Source organism: Euprymna scolopes, chromosome 4 (genome assembly GCF_053919585.1).
Source record: "Euprymna scolopes isolate OS-2025 chromosome 4, ASM5391958v1, whole genome shotgun sequence".
In the NCBI taxonomy this organism is placed as follows: domain Eukaryota; kingdom Metazoa; phylum Mollusca; class Cephalopoda; order Sepiida; family Sepiolidae; genus Euprymna; species Euprymna scolopes.
Genome location: NC_136485.1, coordinates 86492023 through 86519772, shown reverse-complemented (window position 1 = coordinate 86519772; position 27750 = coordinate 86492023). Strand labels below are relative to the sequence as shown.

General features: G+C 31.6%; 1 protein-coding gene across 33 annotated transcripts in view; it reads left to right on the top strand.

Annotated features, from left to right (window-relative positions):
- The window catches only part of LOC145268594 (unconventional myosin-IXb-like), a 349537-nt gene that overhangs the window by 55715 nt on the left and 266072 nt on the right, over nt 1-27750 (top strand). For all 33 annotated transcript variants that reach the window (XM_080124293.1, XM_080124274.1, XM_080124194.1 and 30 more), the window contains exon 2: nt 19528-20497. In XM_080124293.1, the coding sequence (XP_079980419.1) occupies nt 19673-20497 (825 nt within the window). In that variant the 5' untranslated portion in view covers nt 19528-19672. The remainder of the gene's footprint in view (nt 1-19527; nt 20498-27750) is intronic.

Sequence of the window (27750 nt, the reverse complement as noted above, 5' to 3'; positions counted from 1 at the left end):
TCACTATCAAAAAGATAAATAAAAAATTTGTATTGAAGTTTTCCACTTATATACATACATTTTGTATCTTATGCAAGACAAAACAATTCTTTATTGTTAACTAGCAGACCCATCTGGCATTGTCTGGAAAAGTAGAATAACTCAAGAAATTCCTGGCACCGATCTTAAACTAGTTAATTATTTGCTACTTATGGTTGACAGCTTGAATACAATACAAACCTTGCAATATTAATGTAAAACGGCTACTATAAAAATAAAAGACAACCAGTATGAAGTCATAAGCTAAAAAACAAAACCTACTTCCAATGAATAATAGTTTTTGAATGAATAAGGACTCTCGATGTAACTTGGTGAGTGATAGGTCTGAGTGAGTGAAAAAAATAACTGTATGAATGATAGGTAGAAACTGACTGGCTAAAAAAATATGTAAAAATGATTGAAATGAACCTGTATTTTTCAAAAATATGCATACAATTCCTAAATGCCTATCAGAATAGATTTGTTAAGAGTTATAATAATCAGTGAAACAGGGGGAAAAATTCGTTTTATGATTATAATAATTTTCTTCATGATAAAATTATATATGAACACACATATTTGTATTTGTTTCTTGCTGAGAAAAATTGGCCACCTCAACATTTACAACAATAAAACTAAATGTGAAATTGGAGACAAATAATAAACAATATTGTTTTAAGATGAGGATTAAGTTATATTATTTGGACTAATGTTCTCATATTGCATGTTATTCTCACAATGTTTCGCTCTATGTAACTTCCAACCTTCTGTAGGTGTATCTCCTGAAATCTGTATATGGAATTTCAGATGAAACTTATTTAATCTACAGAAAGTCGCTCTCATTCCACTGGCCATAGTTAAGAAGTCTGAAATAATTTGTAATTGTATTCTTAATTTACAATGGCTTATGGTACAATACATGTAACGACTCAGTAACAATCAGTTATAGGTTCAATCCTCAATATGGATAAGAATACAATCACAAATGGCTTAAGACTTCTACTCAATCATTGCTGAAAACAAGATAGCAAGCTATCCTCATGGATTAAATAAAGAGTTCAAAATTCCGTACAATTTCTCTAGTTTGAAGAGACTTACCTGAAGAAAATTGGAAGCCACATCAGCCAAAACATGAGAATAAAATTTGATGAAAACGATAGTTCAAATAAAACAAACACATGGGATATACTCTTCTTTATCATGAAAGCTCAATTTCATCATAAAAATCTTGCATTGACAACCACAAAATTTTACATGGTAATTATATCCTTATTGACAGATTGTAACAGAATTTCCTAATGGAATTCTGAACTCCCCATCGCAGGCATAAAAAGATTACTGATAATAATATGAAAGAACAAAGCCAGAATTATTTGACAAATTAATGTCTACAATCACTCATTATCACTGGATGCATCCACTTATCCGCCAAGAAATGATATCTATAATTAAGAGACAACAGTAAGACTGTAGGTAGTGAAACATCGATTTTTTTTTTTTTTTGTCCCCAACAAAAGGGGGGTGGACGTGTAAATTCACCCTTGTTTGTCTATCAGTCCGCACTCTCAATAACTATGCCTTGAAATTTTTTTGGAAATTTAGCACAAACGTTAAACATGATGAGTAAAAAAGTAAGAGAACTAATTTTCCGTGAAAACTCCGGTTACTCCCGTAGGGGTGCCTTTCAGGTTAAAATGGCTAAAATTGACACTTGTGCTTATTAAAAAAAAAAAAAATTGATGCCTTGGATTTTTATAATACTTTCAGAAAAGTTGTAACTAACTTATTTCTATATGAGGGGCGTACAATAAGTAATGCCCCTGACCCACTTCCAGTTGTCTGATCTAGCTGAAATTTTGCATGTGCAATGATTTATATTTCTACGGGTTATGTGGCAAATTACAGTTCTGAACTAACTGTGGTTTCTGTTTTACAGGTGTTTGAACTGAGTCAGGTGTGAAATGGAGCCTGTTAAATGTTGAGCAGTGATCCGGTTTTTGTGTTTGAAAGGATGCACACCACAGAAGACTTTTGATGAAATGAAAGAAACTTATGGTGATAATGCCCCATCATATAACCTTGTAAAACGCTGGCATCATGAATTCAAACATGGCCGGAAATCTGTGGAAATAGCTCCCAGACCTATTTTGCCATATTTGTTCAAATTTTTCTGTGTTTGTCTATTTAGAGGTTTTGCATGGTGCTGAAATTAAATTTAAATATGTTAAGGCCTTGGAGACTTGTGGCTAGGAATGAAATGTAGCATCTGTTCAGATACAATACCATTTCAAGTTCAAAATGATAATCAACTTCAAAATGGACTTATTTTCAAGTGAAAAAATTAATCCACTACAAAATGGATCAATCAACTTCAAATTGGATCAGTCAAATTCAAATTGAGATATTTTTTTAGTAAATTGAAAGTAAGGAAATTGACTGGTCATCTTATATATATATATATATATATATATATATATATAGGTAGGAAAAAGACCCAAAATACAAACAACTTGGAGGGCAAGAAAGCATTGGGTGAACCTACTGTAAAAGTATGAGAAGAAAGTCTTGTATCAGCAAAAATGGTGTTTCATGATGTTGGAGAAACCTCTACAATAGAAGCTGTAGAAGCAACAGCTTCAATTAACTTTGATATTAAATTTTAAATGAATTCCTTTGAAATTAATATTTTGTATCCCTTGGAAGTAAAAATAAAAGAATAAATATGACATTTATTTGTATTATATTAATTCTCTCTTTCTTTTCAATCTCTCCTCTCTGTGTTCCGGTTCTGTTCCCTCCTCTCTATTTATTGCTCTTTTTCTGTCTTCTCTCTTCCCTCTTTTTATTGCCCCTTTGTCTGTCCCCCTTTTTATTACCCCCTTTTTTCTCTCTCTTTTCTTTCTACTCTTCTACAATCTCCCCTCTCTTTGTATAACATTTATTTAAAATTCTATATGAACCCATATTTTCATTAATTTCTTGCACCACAATGGCATTAATAGTGTTAGTGATAACAGGTATATTCTTGAAATCAATATCAGGTGTTAATTGGATCTCATTATACTTTAGCTAATTAATCAAAAGACAGCAACAAGCTCACTTTCATTGCTATTACTCTAAATCTCTATCACCTTCATTTCAACTTGTGAATTAGCTTTATAATCTTCTTGACTTAATGAGTATATCAGCTTACATGTAAAAAAAAAAGAAGAAGAAAAAAGATAACTATTCTTGTAAGAAATATGAGTACTATTTATTATGAGTAAATGATTAGCTAAAGCTTCGACAGGTGAATCAAGCAAAGCCAAAACTATTTCTGAGCAAATTTTAAATGTTTGTTAACTAGTGCTACAGTTTCTTAAATTTGTTCATTCCAGCTTAAAATTACTTATATTCTAGTTTATACATGAAATATGAGACTTGTGTTTGCTTCTCTTTTCTCCATTTTTATTTACTATTGCTTAAATATTTAATGTAATCGAAGATTTAATAGCATAAAATAAATCTAAATTATTGTTTTTAGATAAGATTTGGAACATTTCTGAAAACTTAAATCCTAATTTCACTTTCTTTGTAAACAAGTTAGCCATTTCAATCTTAATAGTTGAACATTTTTTTTTGTAACCCCCTTCGAATTTAAAAGGAAATTTTAAGCATTTGAACTGTCAAATAAAAAAAAATCATATCTAACTTTTAAATTTCTCACAAATCTTTAGATATTAAAAGATTGAAATGAATTATTTTATGAGTAGATTAAAACTTTACCTTAATGAAATTAGATATAGTTTATAACAATTTGATTCAGCTAATAATTTAATCAAATGGTACAATTAGAATTAAATTCAACTTTCAGTCTTATAAAGAAAGAATAATTTGATTATAAAAAACCCCAAACAAACTGTATAATAAAAGCGAGACCAAACAAACTATTATGTAAATATACCATAGTTTATTTTTATTTGAAATATTAAAATTTCTCCCATTTATGAAGTAAGTGATAAATGATAAAACAATGTAAGCATCTTAATCATGAAATAAAATTTAATGGAACTAAGTTTAAAATATGTATTTTGGGATGAAAAATCTTTTTTTATATCTATAAAACAAAAGCATTTAAAAAGTTTCAACAAAAACCGTACAGCCAGCCATGGTTCTCTCCAGAATGTGCTGCTGCCATTGCGCACAGAACTCACTTTTTCCACTGCTTCAAACGTAATAGATGTATGGAAACTAAAGCCGTTTTCAGGACTGCCAGCAACCATTGTAAGAAAGTAATAAGGAACGCAAGAGAGTTGTATGCTCAATCTGTTAAGTCCAAAGTAGCTGAGCAGCGGCTTGGTTCCCACCAGTTTTGGCAAATAGCAAACAGAATCCTGAACAGAAGCGTGTGCTCCATCCCAACTATTATCAATGGACCTGAGGTAATCTCGTCAGCATCAGACAAAGCCAAACTCTTTGTCAAGAACTTTGCAGCTAATTCTACCCTTTGCGACCAAGACCGCCAACCCCCAATATTTCCTCCTGTATCAGAAAACACGCTTTGTGATATACGTATATCTGTACGTGATGTTGCGAAGCTAATCAAAAACCTTGATTCGAGTAAAGCAACTGGCCCTGACGGTATTCCAATTATAGTACTCAAAAAAACTTCAACCTGAACTAGCGCCCATACTTACAAAACTGTTTAAACGTTGTCTTAAGGAGAATAGTTTCCCATCTCCCTGGAAAATCTCATCAGTATGCCCTGTATTTAAGAATTCAGGTGATCGCTCATCCCCCTCTCAGTACAGGCCAATAAGTCTCCTGTGCGTCATGAGTAAGTTGCTAGAATCTGTGTTAAATACAGAAGTAATCAACCATCTCAACAAAAATAACCTTCTTAGTGACACTCAATATGGTTTCCGTTCTGCTAGATCTACAGTAGATGTCCTTACAGTTATATCGCATAGGATTAGCAAATCTCTCGACGGTGGCAATCTTTCTAGGGCAATTGCTCTTGACATATCTAAAGCCTTTGATAGGGTATGGCATAAAGGTTTACTTCATAAGATCGCTAGCTATGGTATAGCTGGAAAAGTCTTCTCAATTATTAAATCATTTCTTTCTGATAGGTTCATAAGAGTAGTAGTTGAGGGGCAAAAATCAGAAGCTCACAGTATTAATGCTGGTGTCCCTCAGGGATCCATCCTGGGCCCAACTCTTTTCCTGATCTACATTAATGATCTTCCAAATCATATCCTTACATCATTTGTAGACATTTATGCTGACGACACTACCATTTATGGTACCACATCTAAGACAGTAAACGACCAAGTTCTCTCCAATTCTCTCTCCTCTGATTTTGAGCACGTAGTACAATGGGGAAAGGAGTGGCTGGTTACTTTTAATGCATCTAAAACCAAGCTTCTCTCTTTACATCATCAACATTCTAATCCATATTTGTCATCAATTGAAATGAATGGCTCTCGTCTTCAGGAGGCCTCAAGTTTTGACAAGCTTCTGGGCTTGACCATTACTCCTAATCTTAAATGGAACACGTATATCAAATCTGTTGCCAAGGCCGCTGGAAAAATGGTGGGATCTTTCTATCGATCCGGTAGATATCTCACTACTGATGCTATTCTTTATCTATATAAGAGCCAGGTACGTCCAAGGATGGAATACTGTTGCCACATCTGGGCAGGAGCTGCTAGAAAGGACTTCGTAGCCTCATAGGAGATGTCCTTTTCTCCTCCTTGCAACCTCTATCTCACAGAAGAGATGTTGCGAGTTTGTCTCTGATGTATCGTTATTTTCATGGAAAGTGTTCAACTGAGCTTCAATCTATGGTCCCCCCTCGCCAAACTTTCACAAGAAACACTCATCTAGCTGTAAACACTATCAATAATTTCCCCCACTCTTTATCTGTGCCTAAACCTAAACGTAGATTCCATGAACAAAGCTTCTTTCTTAGAACTGCACGCCTGTGGAATTGTCTTCCGTTTTCCTGCTTTCCGGCTGACTACAATATGGTTGTCTTCAAGTCTAAAGTAAATAAGTTCTTGATGAGCCGTTCCATATAAGTTATCAAATTTACCAAATTTTCATTACTAATGATTACTATATTGTCCAATTTCTACTGTACACTCTTTAACCCTTATCCTTGAGTGGCCTCTGGGCCTTGATAATGTGGTGATGCCTATGTAAAAAAAAAAAAAAAAAAAAAAAAGCATTTATTTAATTTTTCTATTCCCGTTACCTGTTTGTCTGGTTAGAAATGTTAATGCCTAAATTGACAAATTGTTGTGAAAATCAGAGAAATAGATAGGGAAAGAATACCTTTTTATTGACTGGAAGAAAATCATTAGATTAGAAAATTGTTTCAAAAAGTAACATTTTTACAAAAGATTTTATTAAAAAAAAAAAAAAAAAAAAAGAGACAAAATGACACATAAACCAACCGGTTATTGTCATAGTTGATTACATGCAATGATTCATTTTTCATGGGTGAAAAATTGAGGTGCATTCCTGGGATGTGTAGGAGGTTTGCTTCATATTTTATATATTTTGTGCATCAGATGTAGAATGTGTGTGATCTTATGATTTTCTCTATGGTCACCCTAAGGTAAAAACATGACAAGCTATATGGATAACTATACACTGTAAACCAAGTGCAAGAGAAATACGATATCATTCAAAGGAACAGTTAGAATTTTAAAAGATCTTTTAGTCGGAGTGATTGAAATAGTTAGTGAATGTCTGGCATTTGGTTAGGATGCCTCATCTCCATAAAAAATGAAATAGAAAATTAAAACACAAGTAAAATAATTTAGTTGTGCTCTGTGTGTCTGTCTGTGCGTGTGTGTGATACCGTTGTGGCTAGGGACCTAAACACAATCTGTTGACCGTTGTCCAGTTTTGTTGATCTCAGTGGCAACCCTCTTTGGTATACACTTGATCATGCTTCTTCAACGACCAGTTAATTTATTTATTTTCCACCAATGTCCAATTTTCTATCAGCATACTGTCAAAAACTGACAAATCTTTTTTTTTTTTTTTTTTTTTTTTTTTCAGCATACTTTCACTATCGTTATCTCGCCACCTAGAAAGTTGAGAAATAATTGTCATGCTGTCAAACTTCTGTGGAGTTCAGTGGATCAGCCGTTTTTTTTTTGTTTTTTTTTTGTCATTTATTTTCCTAGATAGTCTCTGCTGGTATTTATATCTGGTGTGGGAGCTGGTCATTCTAAGTATTATATGTGCACTTAGCAGAATCTTTGCATGTATATGCTTTCCATCAGTGGAGTTCATGATAAAGCGGAATGCCAAGTTTGTGTATCTCTGAGAGTTCATACATGTTATGGATTGCAATGGTTGCTGCCTATATTTCATCATTGTGAAGTATTCCTTGTTATTTTCTTGCAGTTCTCAGCATCAAGGTTTACTTCACTGTAGGTATAATTAAGTAGATTTGTTAGTTTCCCCAACATTTTTATTGCCACTGTCCTATTGCCTTTGTTGGTAGCATGATTAGACTAATATCACTATAAGGTCTTTTGATCGTAAATCTTTCTTTTCTTTTTGTAATGTTTTTAGGAAGCTTGGCTTTTTCCACTAGTCTGTTTTTATCTTTGCTAAAATCTAGGCAGACAAGCAATCTTCAAAACTGCAGCTTCGAATTGACTCATCAGGTCAAAGAATGAAATTCGGTTGATGGGGGTTTCGAATAGTGTTTCTTCAGAGACTTGGGTACCGTTTACTGATGTTGTTGACATCTTGTTTTGTACTTTGCTTTTAATTAAAACAAACAAACAAACAACAGTTGGTATTACAGTACAATAAACAAAACTCCCATTGTTTCTACACCTGTGCAGTATGTACATCCCACTCCTCCCTCTTTTGTTTTTAATTTCATTTTAATTTAATTTTTTATTTTTTAATTTATTATTATGACCTCTTTTATGGGGCAACACACAATCGTTCAACTTCTATGTAGACAAAGGCAAAATAGACAAAGTTTAAAGTAAACTTTATATATAACAAAATATTTGAAGGAGAATGTTCAAGTTGAAAAGTTCATTGAAGAAATGAAAGAAGGAAAAAAAGGAATTAAAGGGAAATGTTTATGAATGTACATATTTTTATTAATTTTTCATTTTTTAGATATCTTCTGTCTGATTTTTGTGAGTAAGTTCGAGTGTATTCCTCTTACAGTGAGGGTGGATTTTTCTCTACTGATTTCTGTGGTTTTTTTTCTCTTGCATTTGCAAAAATCTTGAGCTTTTTTATATGCACCTGTTGACTCAAAAAGGAGTTAACTGTCTATATTTTTATTTTGAGTGCAGAAACATTTTATTGGGTAGAAATTAATTTTATAACGTTTTCTTTTTGACCGGAAGAATGTGTGGAGCCTGGCTGCGCACCAACGCTTTTAAACATTTTGTATTTGCTAATCAACGAGTTAACATCTAGTTAGGAGTGTACTTTGATGTACTAATCTCCAGTCTTACATAGCAGATACGTTTTATTTAGTAGGAATATTTGTTTCATTTCGTTTGAATCGTGTAAACAGCCATGCAAATATATTTTCAAAGGAACGAGATGAAAGGAATTGAATTGTATAAGGAAAACAATAATATAGTGAACTTAAGAACAAATAATTTACCAATTGATGAATAACACCAAGTGTTGTAATACTGGCAGGACTTTAAACTATTTTTTCATTGTTTTCTTGATTATGATTTATTAACCTGACTTATCAATAGACTATCCAATCGAGTAATATGTGGACCTTTTTTTTTTTTTAAATCTGAAGTAAACATGTAAGCTTAACATTTTTATAGTAATCGACCTAGCTGAATAGTCAGAATAAACACAATTTGGATGATCTGGTAGAAATGTGAAGAATATCAGATAAACAAATCTTATCTTACCCCTGGCAAGGTGGATGAGAGGTGGAATCTAGCCTTATTAGGTTGTAATGAATTCTATTTTGCCTATTTTAGATTCGAATTCTCTCTTGAATTCATTTTTATGGCTTTACTTCATTATGCTTTATAGTTCATCAGTTTAATTTTTCTTTTCATTGTTCTTTAATTAATCTTGTTTTTGACTTCAACGCTTATCTTGAATAAATTGTCAATTGGTTTTCTCGTGAGTTACAAAATGCCAAATTTTAGTCACTACAAACATTTAGTAGAGTTCAGAATAAAAAGATAATTGGCTGGCCTTCCAAGATGTGTTGATAACTCACACAGAGCAATGGGTTTTAGAACTCTGTATATTGTAATCCAATCTTCTCTAGAGAATATCTTCACTTCAGTTCCCATTGTGCTAACCGTGTAAAGAAAAAAAAGCATATTTATGCTTTATAAGTTCATTAGTTTAATCTACTTTCACTGTTCTTTATCACATTTAGCACATATAATTATTTGTGTCCACACAAACATCTCCCTGATAATAGCCAATTTAAGAAATAGCATCCAACTCAACAACTATTCTGCAAGCATAATGTTGATTTCAACAAAAATGAAATAAAAACTATTGTCTCTATTACAGTTTGCTGGTATTAACCCCACCCTTATATTTCTCTCTTTCTCAACTTGGTATTATTGTTATTGCATACTAAACATGTTATGATTTTCATTCTGTTCAAGTCATCTAAGCAGTCATGCGAATATATTTCAAAATAATAAAAAAAAAAAAAAAAAAAAATGAGGTAGATGGAAAGTTTCACAAAAAAAATTTATTTTAACATTACAATATTTACATGTACCGGAAATTAAATTACATTATATGTATGTATATATATATATATACACACACACACACACACACGCATAAAATCTACTATTATTGAAAAGGAACTTTGTGAGTTCGTTTCCTATGAACTCAAAAACAACTAGGTCGATTTTTATGAAATTTCAAACAAAGGTACCTTATGTTCCTAGCAGTGTTCTTAGGTTTTGTGTCAGAATGTCTTCCGTTAGTATCGATAATTGAAATAATCCAATAAAAGAAAGAACAGACGATTTTGACCAAAGTTAACACCTTACACAGCCTAACATCACAAGTACATTTGAGAAGTTTTATTACCACATAAGCTGAAATGGCCAACATATCAAATCAACAGTAGGTTCAAGGACGCATTCAAAATGAATGTTTCTACTTAAAGCACAATTTCATAATAATACTTGACTTTTTCATTTTAAACTTACATTCAAGCTATTATCACCGCACAATCAGTAATGCTAGGCATATAAAATCAATAGTAGGTTCTTTGATGTGACGAGGGTGCGTTTGAAATGAATGTTTCTGTTTTGAGCAAAATTGAAGCATGATATTTGACTTTTGCATTTTAAACTTTAATGCAAGCCACTATATATAAAATAATTTAATGCAAAATCAACAGGAGGTTCTCTACAGTGCCATGTAGACTACTATATATTGGGAACTTAGTCACTGCATGAGGCATATGAAGTTTCCGCCAGGTGCACCGTGATGGGTCCCATCTAGAGCAAGCAATCAATTGATTTGATTAAAAAATAGGCTATTTCATCGATTTTGACAATAAAAATATGGGAGTGTGAAATATTCGTTAATCATTCAATCTTGGGCAACGTTGGGTCACTTTGCTAGTGTGTGTATATATATATATATATATATATATATATATATTTTTTTTTTTTAACCGGGTGCCTTTGATTTATGTAAAACATGGCTTTAGTTCTAAGTTAGGATGACCTCCTATCTCCTTCGGTTTATCTTTGGTTGTATGAGGTACTCCTACTTGAGGATGCCAGTGAGTCCTATCATATCAAATTTTGTATCCATTTAGAGTTTTCAATGCTTTTTGAAGGTAGAAGATGGTTCCCTCATAAATTGCTGTGATGCTTAACTTTACTGCAGTAGGATTTAAGTTAACGTGATCCTTTTGAGATGAGGATTGGTTATTCAACTACTGTTCTTATCTTAAATGTTATTTTCACAAAGTTTCGGTCAATGTAACCTCCGAATCTTCTTCAGATGTATCTTGTTGAATTTGTGGAATCTTCCTTAGTTTGAGAGAAAAATTCCTGTGTTCAACAAAGTACCCGCTAAAAGTTGGCGGTTACATCAATCGAAATGTGAAAATAACACTTCAAATGTCAACAGTAATTCATAAAATTCCAAATAATAAGAATATTATTTTTATTTTAAACATAATAGAGACTTCATTTTTTTTTCTTTTCTTTTATTTGTTATTTATTTTACTCCCATCCCTTCTTAAATTCATAAATTGTAATTTCTGGACAACTATAAAATTTTTTGATCATTTCCTAGTTTAGAGTTTGTATATCTAGGCATATTATTGACATTAGGAAAATCATGCTTTTTATATTTATTTATAAGTAATTTTTATTTACAAATTTCTTTTTCAATTTTGTTTTGTTAACAAATTTGGATAAGAATGACCATTGCAATAAGAACAAAGGTAAATATTGTGTGACGGATATGCATCGGTTAATGTTAAATTAATACAAAAAATATACACATAGCAAGTCAGATTGCATACCTCTGCCTGAATGTACGGATGGACCAAAGTCTTATCCGAATTTTACTTCTCTAATTTGCATGAAATATTACTAAAGTTATGATTTGATAACTCAAAATTTCAAATTCATAAAGATGCAGAACTTCATTGGATAAAATCTGGATAAGTAAAGAGTTTTTACAGTGAATGAAACAAAAGTTAACGTGAAAAGTGTGACTTGCACATTTTGTTTGACCTTTGAATTAGAACTGATTTAATTTTGAAATATCTAAGTTAGACCATAATCAATATTTTGGTCAAGTTTAATGACTATTAGTCAAGCAATGTGGACACTAAGTTGGATATAAACAAATGCAGTGACAACCCAACAAAGAAACTTGACAGAAAACATATCTTCTTTTACATAGGTTATCATGATTTTATTAAAATTAAGTTGCTTTGAAGTAATATGACATGTCAATAACATATCCGGTTACCTGTGAACTAGGAAATTACTCGTTTTAAAGTCCAAATCTTTTAACCAAAGACACAACTTTATTTCCTGAGTTTTGTACTGAAATCAGTGTAGTATCTCTTGCCCTCAGTTAGTCCTTGACTTGGGTAATTTTTATTTTAATTTTATTCAGCATTTCTTTTTTAAGAGCTGGATACCTCTACATAAAAAAAGTGACCAGTGTCTAATTTTACCCTTTGTGAGCACACAAAAATAGTTATATTTTAATAGTTTGTAAATACTTTTTAGATATTTTACCAAATTGTTCATAAATGGTATTTATAGCTGACAATTATAAAATTGAATGATTAAACTTTAATCCAAGTAATGGAATATAACACTAATTGCCACTTGACAGAACTTTGAACACCCCAAAAATTGCAAATGTTTAAAAAGCAACGCATTTAAAGTTGAAAAAGTATATGGAATGATCATTTTACAGGACATGTCAGATTGTCTTGCAAATGTCATATTTGCAAACACAATATTTTTTTCTTCATTTTCTATTGTTTTTTTCCTTTTTCTTTTTGTTCATCTCAGTTTTCTGCTGTAATATTAATTCCAACCTCCTTAACATGTGTCATAATTAAACATACCTTATTTTCTAATAGTGGTTCTACTCTTTTCATGTGGTTTCATAATAGACATTAGTAGATTTTTGAATTATGGTAAGTCCTCTTATATATAATACAAATAAAGAAGACTTGTGCTCTTGTGCAATATAATTTTTTTAAAATTAAAAATATGTAAAATAAACTTTACTGTTGAAAACAAAAAGCTCACCATTTCAAACAATATTTTACACATAGCTATTGCAAAATGTACTAATAATTTTATTTTTAGCCTTACTTCATTAAATTAATAAAAAATAAACAAAACATAAAAAAAACTCTTACTTTTGAATAAAATGATTATTTCACCAACATGCATATAAAAGAATGCATGATTAACTTCCTTCAGTCTGAAACTTTTTTTAGTTGTTTACTGTTTAAGTGTACCCCCCTCCTCCTCACAGAAAAAGGGAAGATCAAAGAATTGGAATAGAATGAAGAGTTTGTTTCATTGTTCATGAAATTTCTCTTGTTTTAAATAATACTTGACTTTAAAAAATGAACGAATTTCAACAGTTAATTCTTTAAAAAATAGAATGGTTGAGTTACAAATTAACTAACTTGAACCGGCATCCTCTGTAGGAGGAAGTTACATGGGAATATCAAATTCACAAGCGGTCCCCATTTTCATGTATATCCAGTCATATCATATTTTCAGTCAGAGGAGATGATGTTAGGTTTTTTTCAGTTCTTGCAGGGAGGTGTCAACGTCCTCCTAGATACTTCATCTGGTATTCCCTAATAGTCAGATATCTGGTACTAACCAGGCTAAATATTTACGGTAAAGTAAATCATTGTTGACTAATTCATTCTCACATATTGTTGTATATGAATCTATGTTCTAAACAGTTGAAAACAGACTGATCATGATTAATCATAATTTTTAAGTGTAAAAGAATTTTAATTACAACTATTTTGTTTTATCTGAAAAAATTCAATAGTAACAAATTTTTGGAGCATTTCTCATAAATTGTTAGAAAAATCGAAAATAAAGTCTTTCTTTTTTTTTTTTTTAATAAAGATAATCATTTTTATTTTTAAACTTCTTACTATTGGTATACAAATATATGTTGTTAATATTTAATTTTATTAAAATCTGAAAACTTAAAATTTTATTCAAGGTTTTTGCCCATTTGTGGATAGGATTTTCAAAAATATTAACCCTCGGTATTATAAGATGAGAATCAAGGATAAGTGGAGAAATTCTGGGAAAGAAGTTATCCTCTCCCCTATGTCTTGATGTAATAGCTAAAAAAACGAGGGACTTCCAGTTTATCCTCGACTATGGTCGACCACTTGCATGAAAAATTTTTACCGGTTAACCTGGAATTAGGTCATTACACTTACTATTTGCCCAATTAATATATTCCATACATAGTATAGGTCAGTTGGAGTAAAAAGATTCTTAAACAAGTTTGGTATCAGCTAAATTGGTCTTGTGTCTGTGAAATAAATATTTGCTTATTTTGTTTGTTTTGGAGTTTTGACCTATTCACCTATTTTGTCATTTCAAGGCTGGAGCATTCCAGAGACTTCCTTCTCTGATGAATAGAGAAGAAAAGAGGAGGGGAAGAGACAATTAGTCTCATCCCATCCCTGAATGAGTCAGGATAGGCCATGCTCTTTTAGTAAACTGATGATGAAAGACTACTCCCCTCACCACTCTCGATTTCTAATCTCTAAAACTGCCTGGAGCTAATGAAGGACAGCCACCTGCTATGTTTGGAATCATTCATTCAACCCAACACTTGTCACACGTCACAGCTTTCAAATGTTTTACTGATTTTTGGTGAGCCAAATAAGCTGAAAAAGGTTCTCAACTTTCCAATGATCTTCTATGAAAAAGAAACTTGTTTAAAACCAGTTTCAGGAGTTACACGTTCATTTTTGTACACTTTAGGTAAAAGTACATAATAATTAACTAAAGAACTTATAAACCAAACAACGAAAAGAAAGCACATCATTTATATAGAATGAAATTCTTTAACAAACATGCAGTTTTAACGCATGGAAACGATTTGTAAGTTAAAAGTTTAGAATAGTGGACGCTGCTAGAACTCTTAAATCTAACAAATTGGTGGAACTCATCTAATTTTAATATGCATAAATGATTACTTAGAACTTTTGAACAGTAACTCTTAAAAATCATTTTCATAAGTTAAAACTGCAGATTTGTTAGATAATTTCATTTTAATGCGTTTTAAATTTATTTTATTTTATTTTTATTTTTTTTAGAGGTCTCTGTCTCTGTACTTTTATCTGACTTTATAATGCCCATGTTTTTACTTTTGACAAAAGTTGCTTGTGTACTCTAGCCTTAGTACTGAAAGTAGTTTAAAGGATAGAATAAGAATATTTTCATTTGAAATTTTGTTACCATTGTGGAGCATTGGAAGGAGCTGGTGCCAGTGGTGTTATCGCAAGAGTTAGGAGTGAATGGAGTAAGTTTAGAGAACTTTTGTGATTATTAATTAGCAGACCCTAGTCTTTGTTTTATTAAAAAAAAACAAAAAACAACTTTTTTTAATAAGATTTAAGTTAAAGTTTAGTTTAATTATGACAGTATTTTTTTGTCTTTTAAATTATTAATTCAACCAAGTCGTCATAATACTATAGCTAATTCTGTTGAGGTAGTGTTTTAATTTCACTTTTAAAATCATTGAAAGTAAATAACTTCCAAAACTTTGAACGCATGATTTGCTAAGAATTTTAAAGCTAGTAATAACTTAGTAATTGTCTGTATTTTTGAGATGAGGTGTTTTCATTTATTGAGATTGTCGGACTGACTTCCTCATCTTGGTTGTTATAGTCGCAACGTTTCGGCCGTTTTACCCCCCGGCCTTCATCAGGTGTTTTGTATTGAACTGGGGAACCGTTTGCTAGGAGTCTCGAACCCAACCCTTTATTATTATTACGGGGGTACTGTATTCGGACCTGGGACATAGTTTGCTGATTCTCTGTTTTGAATGTTACTTTTCACTACCTTCGTTCAGGATTGAACTCAGCACCTTTGGGAAACTGTAAACTTTGAATTTTAAAACATCTAAAACAAAAAAAAATTGAATGCATCTTCCTTTTAATGAAGGAATATATGTATTAAAACTATTTTGCAATAAAATTGACCAAGTATTTTATGAAATGTTGAAATCTAAATTGCATAAATTCCTTTACTTTTTCTTTTTTAACTCTTTAAATTTATCAATAAGGATAAGAAACTAAAAGGATATTGTATGCTGGTTGATTTTTTTTTTTTACCAAAATTATTAAAAAAAAATGAAAAGTAAGATTTTGCAATTTTATTCATTACATTTTTCTTTATAATTAACTATTTTTGGTAATTTGGCAGTTTAACTCCTATCTTATGAAGACAAAAAGCCAACAACATGGCGATTGAATGAAAATCACCATGCATAAGAGTTCCAACTTGTTTCTTTTTAATATAATATTTACGTTTATTTACTTATATATTGAAAATAAATATAATAGATAGTTTTATCGTTTTTGTTTTTTCAATATTACAAATATTATTGTTCTATTTTTATTGTTTTTTTTCTCATAAATAGTTTTCTTTTTGTACAATTCAAAAAATATATTCTCTTTATTAAATTAATTTATTAAATTAATTATATTATTTATATACACTTGCCTTTCAAAACTAATGAATGTGAAAACCTGTGCAATCTATTACGTTTGTTGCCTCAATTATATGCGCTTAATTAAGTTGCGTAAAAATTTAAACTGTTGAATAGAAATTTATACTTCTGAAAACCATCTTATTTAATCTATTTCATGTCCTTTATTTTTCTAACTATTAAGCGTTTTATTAATTTCTGTTAAAATATTCATATCTTTAAAATTATTAAACATATAAAAAAAAGTTACATAAACGTATTTAAAATATTTTTTTACGTATATTCTGATATTTCAATACTGAAAAGAAAGTCAGAACTTTACACATGGTGACGATATTCATGCAATCACTATTTGTTTGGTTTTTTGTTTTCCATAACAGAAAAGTATGAGTTAAACTGCCAAATTATCACTATTTTAAATAAATTAAATAATTGCTTTTTAGATTTAAAGTTTCAGAAATCACACTTATCCACAAATATACTCAGATAATATTGAAAGAGATTATTCTTCAGCATCTCTTAATCAATAATCCCATTCAAACTTTTAATGAAAACAACATATTCAAATACATACGATCTAGTATAAAATATAATATACATCAAAATATTAAATATTTCAGCTAGTTCTTAAAATATTTTCAGTTCATTCTTTTACCATTATTTCTGAAATTCACTCAGTTTATTCTTGAAATGTTCATAATTTATTATGTGATTAGGTAATTTATTCCAAAAATAAATTACTCTATAAAAAAATAAATAAACAATAATAATAATTGTGTATTGGATTAAGTTTTTTTTTTGATCTTTCTGGGTAATAAATTTCTAGTGTTTTATATTTAGAAATCCCATTAATTATTTTGAAGGTCTTTATTAAATCCTCTCTCATCCTTCTCTTGAGTGAAGTAGTTGCACTTGAATTAACCTATTTTTACAATTGAGATTTTTTTATTAGTTTAGTCTGCTTTCTTTGTATGCCTTCTAAATTTAACATAGGCCAATTCCCATGTTCAGGTACTGACAGTGAACTTTTTTTTATTGAATGCACTCTATTGGATAGCAACATACTTTTGGCAACAATTTACATACAGTTGAGACCCAGCATGATAAGGAGGGAGAAGGGATACTCTAAGTTTCATTTTTTTTGTTTGTTTCTTTTCTTTTTACATTGCATAAATGCTTAAATTTTTTCTAGAAACTAAATCAACAAAACAGTTCAACAGGAAAGGAAGGATGCTCATTATGTGACCAATGCTAGGAGGTGGGAACTAGTTATGTAGTGTCATGGGGGAATGAAGGGAAGAATTTTATTTCATCCTATTATATTTATATGTACATTTATCCAATTACTAGAATATTATAAGAATTCAATGTGTACCTATGAAAGCTATGCTGAAGCACACATGAAGTTGTCTCATAATTTTATTAATACAGATACTTTTTTTATGTAATCTATAGTCTGTAACATGTTTGAATACATGCGTAGCAGAGATATTGGGAAAACAAGACATTTAAAGCAGAATTATTACTAATAGAGCGACCCATGGAATTTCTATAATTGTATCATTTATCTGTTGTATGTTGTGCTTAAAAGCAGTTTGTGACATATTTCCATTCAATAGATTTCTGGTATAAACACACTACCTCATAATATTATTGCATCATCTTCGTTCAAACTGAAACATTTATTTCTATTTTTTTAAAATGTAATTTGAAAACTTTTATAGAAGTTTGTGACATATGTCTATTCAATGGCAAAACTACATTAATTGCATTTTGAATTACTTCCACAATCCCCTTATTCTACAGTGATTACTGGCTATTTGCAGATCTTGAAAGAAAGCTCCAGAGAAAGATTTTGCAACAATGAAGTAATATTGGAAATTGAGGTTTGCTTTTAGGCAAATTTTTCTTAGAGAAATGTTGGAAAAAGTCTCCAAGGTTAATACACTATGTTGGTAAAGTCAGATTTTGTCTAAAAGTTGTTTTATTATTTTATTTATAATGTGATATTATGTTGTAAACCTTGGTAATGTTAAGTAGGTCTGCTCGTTGTTTATCTGGCCATTGTTCAAAAACACTTATATAAAAACCTAATTGTTTACAGTTGATTAGTTTGATAATGAAACTTGTAACTTGATTTTGCTGAAATTTCTTAACCTAAATGAATATTATTAATAAAACAGTTATCTGTTCTTTTTCTTATTGAATCTATCTGTTTAACTTTTCCTAATCTGGCATAAAATGACTGATGAGTTATGAACATATCACAAGACACCATCTAGGTTTTATCTCTATTGAGTGTCCATGTGTTAATTTCGTCTTCTCACTGAAATAGACATTCATTATTTGTGAAAGATTTTAATCATTCTTGTCTGATATTGTGTCTGGAAAAACAGTTAAATAATTCCAAAACCTATTTTTGTAATTATTTTAGTTGATATGTTTTATTCTTTATAATTAAAACATTGTTAATTGTTTTTTATTTCTTTCAATAGTGCAATAAATAATTAATAGAAAAAAATGCAAGTTTAAAATGTAAATACTTGTAAATTAGGGTTTAAAACTGTAAGAGTTAATTAGCTTTTTAATAATAATAAAAAACAAATGAGCAGATTGTTTTCTTTTCTTTCTTAATTTTTTAAAGAGTTTTCTTCCCTGATGTAAAAAAAAAGATTCAGCCTCATTTATAGTGATAGTATATATATATATATATTTTTTTTTTTTGCAACATTTGATTTGGTAATTCGAAAATATTTTTTTCTGAAAGATTTTCTCCTTTTTGTTGATGAAACTGACATTTAAGATGCTCTCTCGCTCTCTTCCTTTTGGATCAAAAGGTTATTTCATTTGTATTATTTGGACTACTATTCTCATCTTGGTTGTTATGCTCGCAGCAGTTTGGACGATGTAACGTCTGACCTTTTTTAGGTGCATCTTTTTGAACTCAAGAACCTGAATCAATTTTCAAACTGATTCGTACAGGGGTATATTATTCAGTTCCAAATTCTATCCAGATACCAGAGTTAGATAAAGCATCTCCAGTTTGACGAGATGGTTCCAAAGTTAACAAAGATGAATCTTTTGGAGGCTGCACAAACTGAAATTTTATGAATATAACAAATGAGAATAGTAGTTTGAATAACCATATTTAAAAATTATCAATCCTTTAAAAAATTCTGTAAAGTTATATAAATCAAAATTTTCGCTCTTGTATGGAAAATCTGATTTGAAATTATTATTATTATTTTTTTTTTTTTCCAGATCAGTGAATGAAGTGCCATTGATGTTTCAACATGTTTCATTGGAAGTACACTCTCAATTCTTGTAAAAGTGAACCATTGGAGATGTTTCTGGCATCTTCGTACTGGAAACGCTCAGTTTGTCCACTTGTGTAAACTTTAACCAAATGATGGATGTACATGGAGTGTGCCTATATACGGGCCAGTTGAGCTCGGAACATGACTACGTTATGGTCGAAGCAGAGAAAACCACCCTAGCCATTGATGTCATCAAGATGGCTGTCAAGAAGCTGAAACTTGGCAACCCTGACAATTTTGAGGTGGCCGAGGTTTTCTGTTCTGGTGGCCAGCTCTGCAAAGAGCGGTGTGTAGAGGCCACTGAAAACCCTGTGCGAATTCAACTGCTCTGGCCAAAAGTACTCAATGAAGACAGTTATTCCAACCAAGGTACAACTGGCTACAGGTTTTACATCAGAAAAAAAGATGTGGAGTTTAATAGTCGAAGTCTGTCCTGGCTGGATTATAAACATCCGAGTCCTGTTGATTCTTTCTTAACGACATTCCTGAAGCAACCAACTAGTGATAAGGAGTACCCGGATTTGTGCAGTTTACCGGATTTGAATGAGAAGACTTTGTTGGAGAACATCAAAGCAAGGTTTTATAACGGCAATATTTATACTTATGTTGGATCTATTTTGATAGCTGTAAATCCGTTTAAATTTTTCCCCATCTATAACCCGAAATATGTAAAGATGTATCAGTACAAATGGCTCGGTGATTTGCCACCTCATATTTTTGCCATAGCAGATGCTGCTTTCTCCACAATGTTACGGACCAAAAAGAACCAGTGTATTGTGATATCTGGAGAGTCTGGTTCTGGAAAAACGGAGAGTACCAACCTTCTTTTACATCACTTGACTGCTTTAAGTCAAAAAGGAAATCATGCAACGGGTGTAGAGCAGACAATCTTAGGTGCAGGACCAGTGCTTGAGGTAAGCAGATTTATTTTGTTATTTTTAATTCATGTCTTCTTGTAGGTTTCCTCTTACTCTCATGGATCTTCCTCTGTTCATTCTGGATTTGTTGACCTTTTGGTAAATGATGAGTTCTAATGGTTGAACAGTATCTTCAAAAATTTATATAAAATACATGTATAGGCAATAATGTATAGATATGGTAAATTTTTACATTAACAGCAACTCAACACTCTTCTTTAAATTGATGACTTGTATAGGTTTTTAGGTCTGCCGAAAAATGAATATCGCATTCAAATTTGGGGCAGAAAGGTAGTTTCCTAGATATTAAGACATTTTCTTCCAATGTATTAATAAATTTCAGTAGCCATTGCCATTCTTAACATAGGGAAGGGGGTGTTTTGTAACATGCATCTGCATTAGTACTTGTTCAGTTTGAAAAAAAAACCATGACTGCCAGTGAAAACATAGGGGATTACATTGGATAATAAGTCTTACTATCCAGAAAACTATTTGTCTGCCCCGAATTTAAAAAAAAAAAGTAAGTATGATGATCGAACCCGAACCCTTGAGGCAAATTTGTAAATTAAAGTGTGAAAAAAAAACGTGTGAAGTTAACCATTGCCCCACCGCAACATGCTAACGGAAACACGTTTGAATTTATTTAATTACTTGGATTTAGCAGGTGCTCGTTTTAATGAGTTAATGAGGTCAAGTTTGACTGCAGGATTTCATTTACTGCTGAACGCCCCCCCCCCCCAAGATGTTATAGGAAAAAGACTAACCCACATGCGGTGAGCGACAAATGTTGAATATTTATCCTCCCAAAATCGAGCAAATTAAATAAACAGGTGAGCTTCTTTGTTAACTGTGAGATATTATGATTTATATGTGATATAAAAAGTTTTAAAAAGTTGTGAAGCGAGCGACCGCTTCTCTGAAAAAAAGCCTTACACACACAGAAAAAGCGAACACACATACATACATATATTTTCGCTTTTATATTTATAGATTAAGGCTGATGAATGAGAATAAGCTACCACTGTAGATTAAATAAAGAGTTCTGTTAAAAATTCTTTACAGATTCTAGAGTTTTACAAGACTCAATTAAAGGGGTACGGAAGTTATATAAGTTAAAACGTTAAGAATAACATCCAAGACAAAAACAGTAGTTCGAATAATACAAATTATCGATCCTCATTTCAAAATTCCAAAATTTAATAAAATTGTGACTTACATTTTTATTTACTATTAATTATTTATTTATTAAAATACACAAAGAATACCAAAAATCACCTGGAAGTAATCTTATTTACAAATTGATTACAAAATTAAATCCCTCTTTAATGCATCTTGTGTCTTCCTTAACAAGTTTAAATCTTTTACTAACAGAAAAAAAAAGAATTACTTTGTGACTTTTCAAAATATGAAAGTAATTTAGAAGCATTTCAAATAAAAAAAAATATTTTGAACTTGAAATGCTTAGTAAATTCTCATGTATTAAGATTGAAAGAAAATGGAATTTATAGACATACAGTGATTTTTATAAAAAGCAATGAAGATAAAATATCTTAACAAAGTGGCTTGATTTTAAAACAATTTTCTTCAATTAATAATTTACTGATCAATTAATATTGTAATAATTTTAATTTTCAAAATCATATTTAAGATAGAAAATAATTTTAATTTCATTATTTTTATTCGGCAATTTATATTGGTTTAAAATAATAAGTCCATTGATGTCGACCCACTGCTATGAATTCTAAATCGGGGGAAAACAGTAAGAAAGAAAAGGTATTAAGTGGTTATGATTAAAAAAAAAATAAAAATATTATGTAAGTAATGATCATCCATTTAATAGTAATCTGATCTTTTAATTAACTGCTGATTAAAAAAATTAGAAATAAGAAAAATGATTTGTTTTAATACAAAGTACAAAATGAAAAGTACAAATAAAAATCTCTTAACCTTGTTTAAATGCAAGTTTAAATGCTCATCTGAGCTTCAATCTATGACCCCCCCTCTGGCCAAACTTTTGCACAAAACAGTTGTCTAGCCAAAACTACTATCAATAATTTCCCACACTCTTTATCTGTGCCTAAACCTAAATGTAGATTCCATGAACAAAGCTTCTTTCTTAGAACTGCATGCCTGTGGAACTCTCTTCCGTTTGCCTGCTTTCCAGCTGACTACAATTTGATTGTCTTCAAGTCCAATGTAAACAAGTTCTTGATAAACTGTCCCTCTAAGTAGTCCAATTTACAAAATTCCCACTACTTATGTTTACTACATTATAATTACATTGACTAATGTATACCCATTAACCTTTATCCTTGAGTGGTCTCCGGGCCTTGATAAGTGGTGGTTCCTGTGTTCAAAAAAAAAAAAATAAAATAAAATAAACGTTTTCAAAAATTTGTTCAAAATAAAAAAACACAACATAAGGTGAGCATGAACACAAGAACTAATAGTTATGAGACAGCCCTCTAACCCATTTGGCTACGGCGATGGTCATACCATGATGTTGCAAATTTATGTACTTAATGTATCCGAGAGGTGAACGGTTCACATGCGCAGATGTTGAAATTGTTTAGAAAGAGATTATTTTATCCCCCCCCCTCCCCCCCCGATTCTGCAGTTGTTAAGCTAGGAAAAAATAATTTTTTTCTATATTTCACATATTATGCGTCAAGAGTCTCTGTCCTTTGAGACAGTACTAAAATTATTCTTATTCAAATTGGATTTCCAAAGTTTTACCAAGAAAAACAAACAAACAAACAAACATACACACAGACGTTTTCCCTTTATATAATGAATATCAGACTTTAAAGTCATATTAAAATCTACGTTTTCAAAAATAAATTTCTAATAAATGCATTGAATATTTTTAAGTTAGTAAACTAAAAAAAAGAAAAACAAGAATTATGTCTTTTTTTCCATCTACAAATCTATTTGTCAGGGTTTTTTCTGACTGCAATAATGACATATCTCAATTTCATGTTTCTCATAAAGATTACTTTTATAGTCAAACTTTATTTTCTTTCTCCCTCACATGCAGAAAGCACAAATACTGATGAATAAGCATGTTTTTTAGTTTTTTTTCAAGAAATAATGGATACTAGTACATTGGATCTGTTTTATTTTATGAGTTTTTCATGAAGATTGAACTTGAATAAATTAATATCCATTCATGATTACTCGGCATTGCCTTGAGGCATTGATAAAAATAGTCCGTGTAATATCTTTTAAAACTTCTTTTTCTCTTTCGTTTTTAACAAAACTTTCCCTTTGATTTTCTCCTTGTCTCTCATTCACATTCATGACAGACTTTTGCAATTGCTTACATATAATAGAAAGTAAGAAAGAAAAGGATAGTCACCACCAGCTGACTATTTGATCTTTTTCAAACAATTGTCACTATGATCAAAATAAATCACCCCTCCCTCTCCTGCACAAGTTTGGTCTCTATTTGAATTGCCCCCCCCCCCAATATGCCATATAGTATAATAGTACAATAGTATAATTAAATAATGTCATGTCTTTGATCAATATATATTAACTAGCAGGGAGACCCAACATTGCTCAGGATTTGCTGCATTTTTTCTGAGTGTTTAAGTAGCAGAAAGTAAGCAAGTGACAAAAAAAAAAAAAAGATACCTCATGAATTTGGTTGTAATGAATGTGAAAACCATCAGTTTTAAAGCAAGTGATGATATGTGATGTGATAGTAATAAAACATGACTGACCACACACATGTATATGTATCAACAGGTTTCAAATGAACAATGCCAGTGATATAGGATATCCCAACTAACACTAACAACATTCATGCTAATGTAAATCAACAAATGGATACTTTTTATCTTTTAACGAAATGATAATGTGCTTACATTTGATTAATATGGCAAAGTGCTGATTTAAAAAATAAAATAATAGTAAAATAATCCAGGATAATTTTTGATGGGAGATGAATAAAATAATGAAACATAAATCAGTTTTCTAGAATCTGAAAATACAATGATGTACTCATTTTAACTTTGTAAATCTATCATCTACCGTTTTTATTAGATGATTAAATACTGCCAAGATAAAAGTATAGTATCTGCTTAGGTACTATACTTCATCTGTTCTGTACTTTTTCAGTGAATGAGAAAATCCTTCCAGGCGAAGACAATTTCAGATTTTGTCCTAATTCAAAGTGGTTTTGGTGAACTTGGATTTTCCCGACATCAAAAACTCTGCATCTAACTTTCCTCACGGGGAGGCAAGTCAATAGGAACTGTCTCTGGCAAATATTGGACAAGCAACCTCTTAGGAACTTGCCAAATAAAAATTTCTTAATGCTTTCTGACTTGTACAAATATGTTCATATTAATGGAACTGGTTCTTTTGAGATAAATTACACCCAGTAACCTGTGATGGGTCTGTAGTCATATACTTGTTGCTATCTGTTTAGTTTGATGGAAGGTTGTCTTACTATTTTGTCCAAGATATTTATTAACTCAAAGCATCTTTTCCGTAGGGTATATTTTGCAGGAAAAGGGGGGAAAAATATTTTTATGACTTGGAAAATCAGAAATTTTTGTTTTTAATATTGCTTGGAATGCTTACATGAATGAGGATCACATTCTACTGCATTGTTGAAGTGCAATAGGTACACGCATGTTTTTCAAGATGGTCTCAACAATTCAGTTAATTGAAGACTTGTACTGACACACAAAAAAAAATTGAATGGCCTAATATTAGATGAATGTTTTAACAAAAAATCTGCTTGCATTTATGATCTGCTATACCTTTATTAAATGCTTTTCTTTTTCAAAATAAGTGTGCAGTCTTCAGTTAAAAATGAACAAAAGAAATTATGCTCCATCAGTGTTCACACGAATATTCATATAAAATAACATCTGAATTGATGAAGTTACAAAAAAGACTTTTTAAACTGGAAATCGCATGATTTCTTTCTTTCCCCACTTTTTTTTTTTTTTTTTTTTTTTTTTTTTTTAAAGAAAAAAAAAAGAAAAAATATTGTATGAATTGAAGAAAAAAAAAAAAAGAAACCATACCCTAAATACTTAAAATAGATGTGCCCTATGTCTTGTGACTGGATATATATATATATATATATATATATAGAGTGACCCCCCCCCCAAAAAAAAAACGGGCCCCAACTCTAATTAGGCCCCGTTTCTTAGTGTTTTGTCCGAATGAAATGAAACTTTGGTCATAACTAGTTTATTATATTCACATCAAAACACTAGGGTCTTTGGCCTTTTTTTTCTCCGTTCTACAGCATATGTTCTAGATGGTCTCCACTTAGCTCTATGCATTTCTTAAGGCGCAGCACAAAGTTGTCCATGACGTTCTTACAGACCGAATTGGTAATAGCTCTCATCTCCTCCTTGATGGTTTCCTTGAGTTCTGTGATGGTTCTGGGTTTCCCTGCGTAGACTCTGTCCTTAAGATAGCTCCAAAGAAAAAAATCTGGGGGGGGGGCTTAGGTCCGGGCTATGGGGTGCCCTCTCAAAATCAATCTTGACACTGATCACTCGGCCTTCGAAGTTCTTTTTCAGCCAATCTCGGGACAGGTTTGAGGTGTGAGAACTTGCTCCGTCCTGCTGGAACCAGAACTTGCTCATGAGCGATGGATAGATGGTCTGGAGCTCACTCTTGAAGGTTTTGAGGACCTCCACATACCGTTCATTGGTGACTGTCACTGCTGTGCCAGATTCTTTGATGAATATTGGTCCGATGATGCCTCTGGCCGAGATTGTAGCCCACACCGTGCACTTAGGAGAGTGCAGGGGCTTGTTGGCTATTTCATTGGGTCTGGAGGACCCCCAGAAGACATTTGTCTTGGAGTTCGCCTTTCCATCAAGATGGAAGTGGGCTTTATCTGAGGTCCAAAGGAGGTTAAGGAAACTTGGTGTCTCCTCGATCTTCTCGAGCATCTTGACTGCCATAGCCCTCCTCTGCTTCTTGTCTGAGGCTGTAAGGGTCTGCAGCGTCTGTATTCTGTATGGGTAAGCCCTGATATCGTTCACCAGCACTCTCCTGCAAGTCTCACGGGACATACCGAGTGACTGACTTTGCTTACGCACAGAGCGTTTTGAACTCTGCTGGAGAGACTCTCACTCTTTCTTCTTGGCTTGGACAGTTCTCTCTGGAAGCGTTGAGTTTCTCCACGGTCCCATACTTCTTGAAGTGGTCCACCCAGTTCTGAATTCTGCTTTTGGATGGAGCCTTTTCACATTCGAACTGACGCATGAAATTGTCCTGGGTTTTCTTAAACGAGCCTGTCTTGTAGTAAAATTTAACACAGTGTATTCTTTGTCCCAGCTCCCACTGGGGTCTTGGTGTACTCACGGCCGTTGATTCTGCCATGTTCTATAAAATAAGGGCAATCGATGAATAAATAATGGAAATATCACATAAAGTGTACACGGGGCCCCGTTTTTTGGAGTCACCCTGTGTGTAATATATATATATATATATATACACACACACACACACTCAGTGTGTTAACATAATCTAACATATGGACAAACAGAGCTTGTTATATTTTCATACATCCATTTATTCTCCAGATCAATCACAAATCTAAAACAGTAAAATAAACTTAATGATTGAGATAACCAGGATGGTAAAAGTCTGATATTTTGAGAGTATAATTTCATTTTCTCTAGAAGTGTAAGCCATTTTGAGTTTTAGAAACAGTTTCAGATGGTTCGCTGTCACGCGCAAGTCCTGGGAGGTGACTTGTTTGTAGTAGACAGTTCCACAGAACAAAATATTCTTACCGTGTCGAAAACCGGGAAAAGAACATGTGAAATTGCTCCAGAAAAGGTTTAATATTTATGAAGCAATTCTGGTTTCTGATTGGTTGGTAGCAGAACGTAGTTAATTTGATTTGTCATTCTTAGCAGCATCATTTATAAATAGAATCGTCCAACTGTGTGGGATCATACCCCATTATAGCTCCAAAATATTGCAACATTTTCAAAAAGAAAGGGACTGAAAGAAATGTTAAAAAAATTTTTTTTTTTAATAGTTCATTCAATATTTCTGTTAAATTAGTGTATAAGTTCTGTGGGTTTCTTCACAAAATTTAAAAGTGCCTATCATAGTAATTAACATTAATAAATTTTTAGCTGTTTGTAAACAACAGTTTTGAATTTTGTCTGCACATTGCATGTGTTTGTCTTCTCTCATCATTACCGACATTCATTTTAAATTTGTAAATTACTTATTAAAAAACAAACGGTAAAAGACAT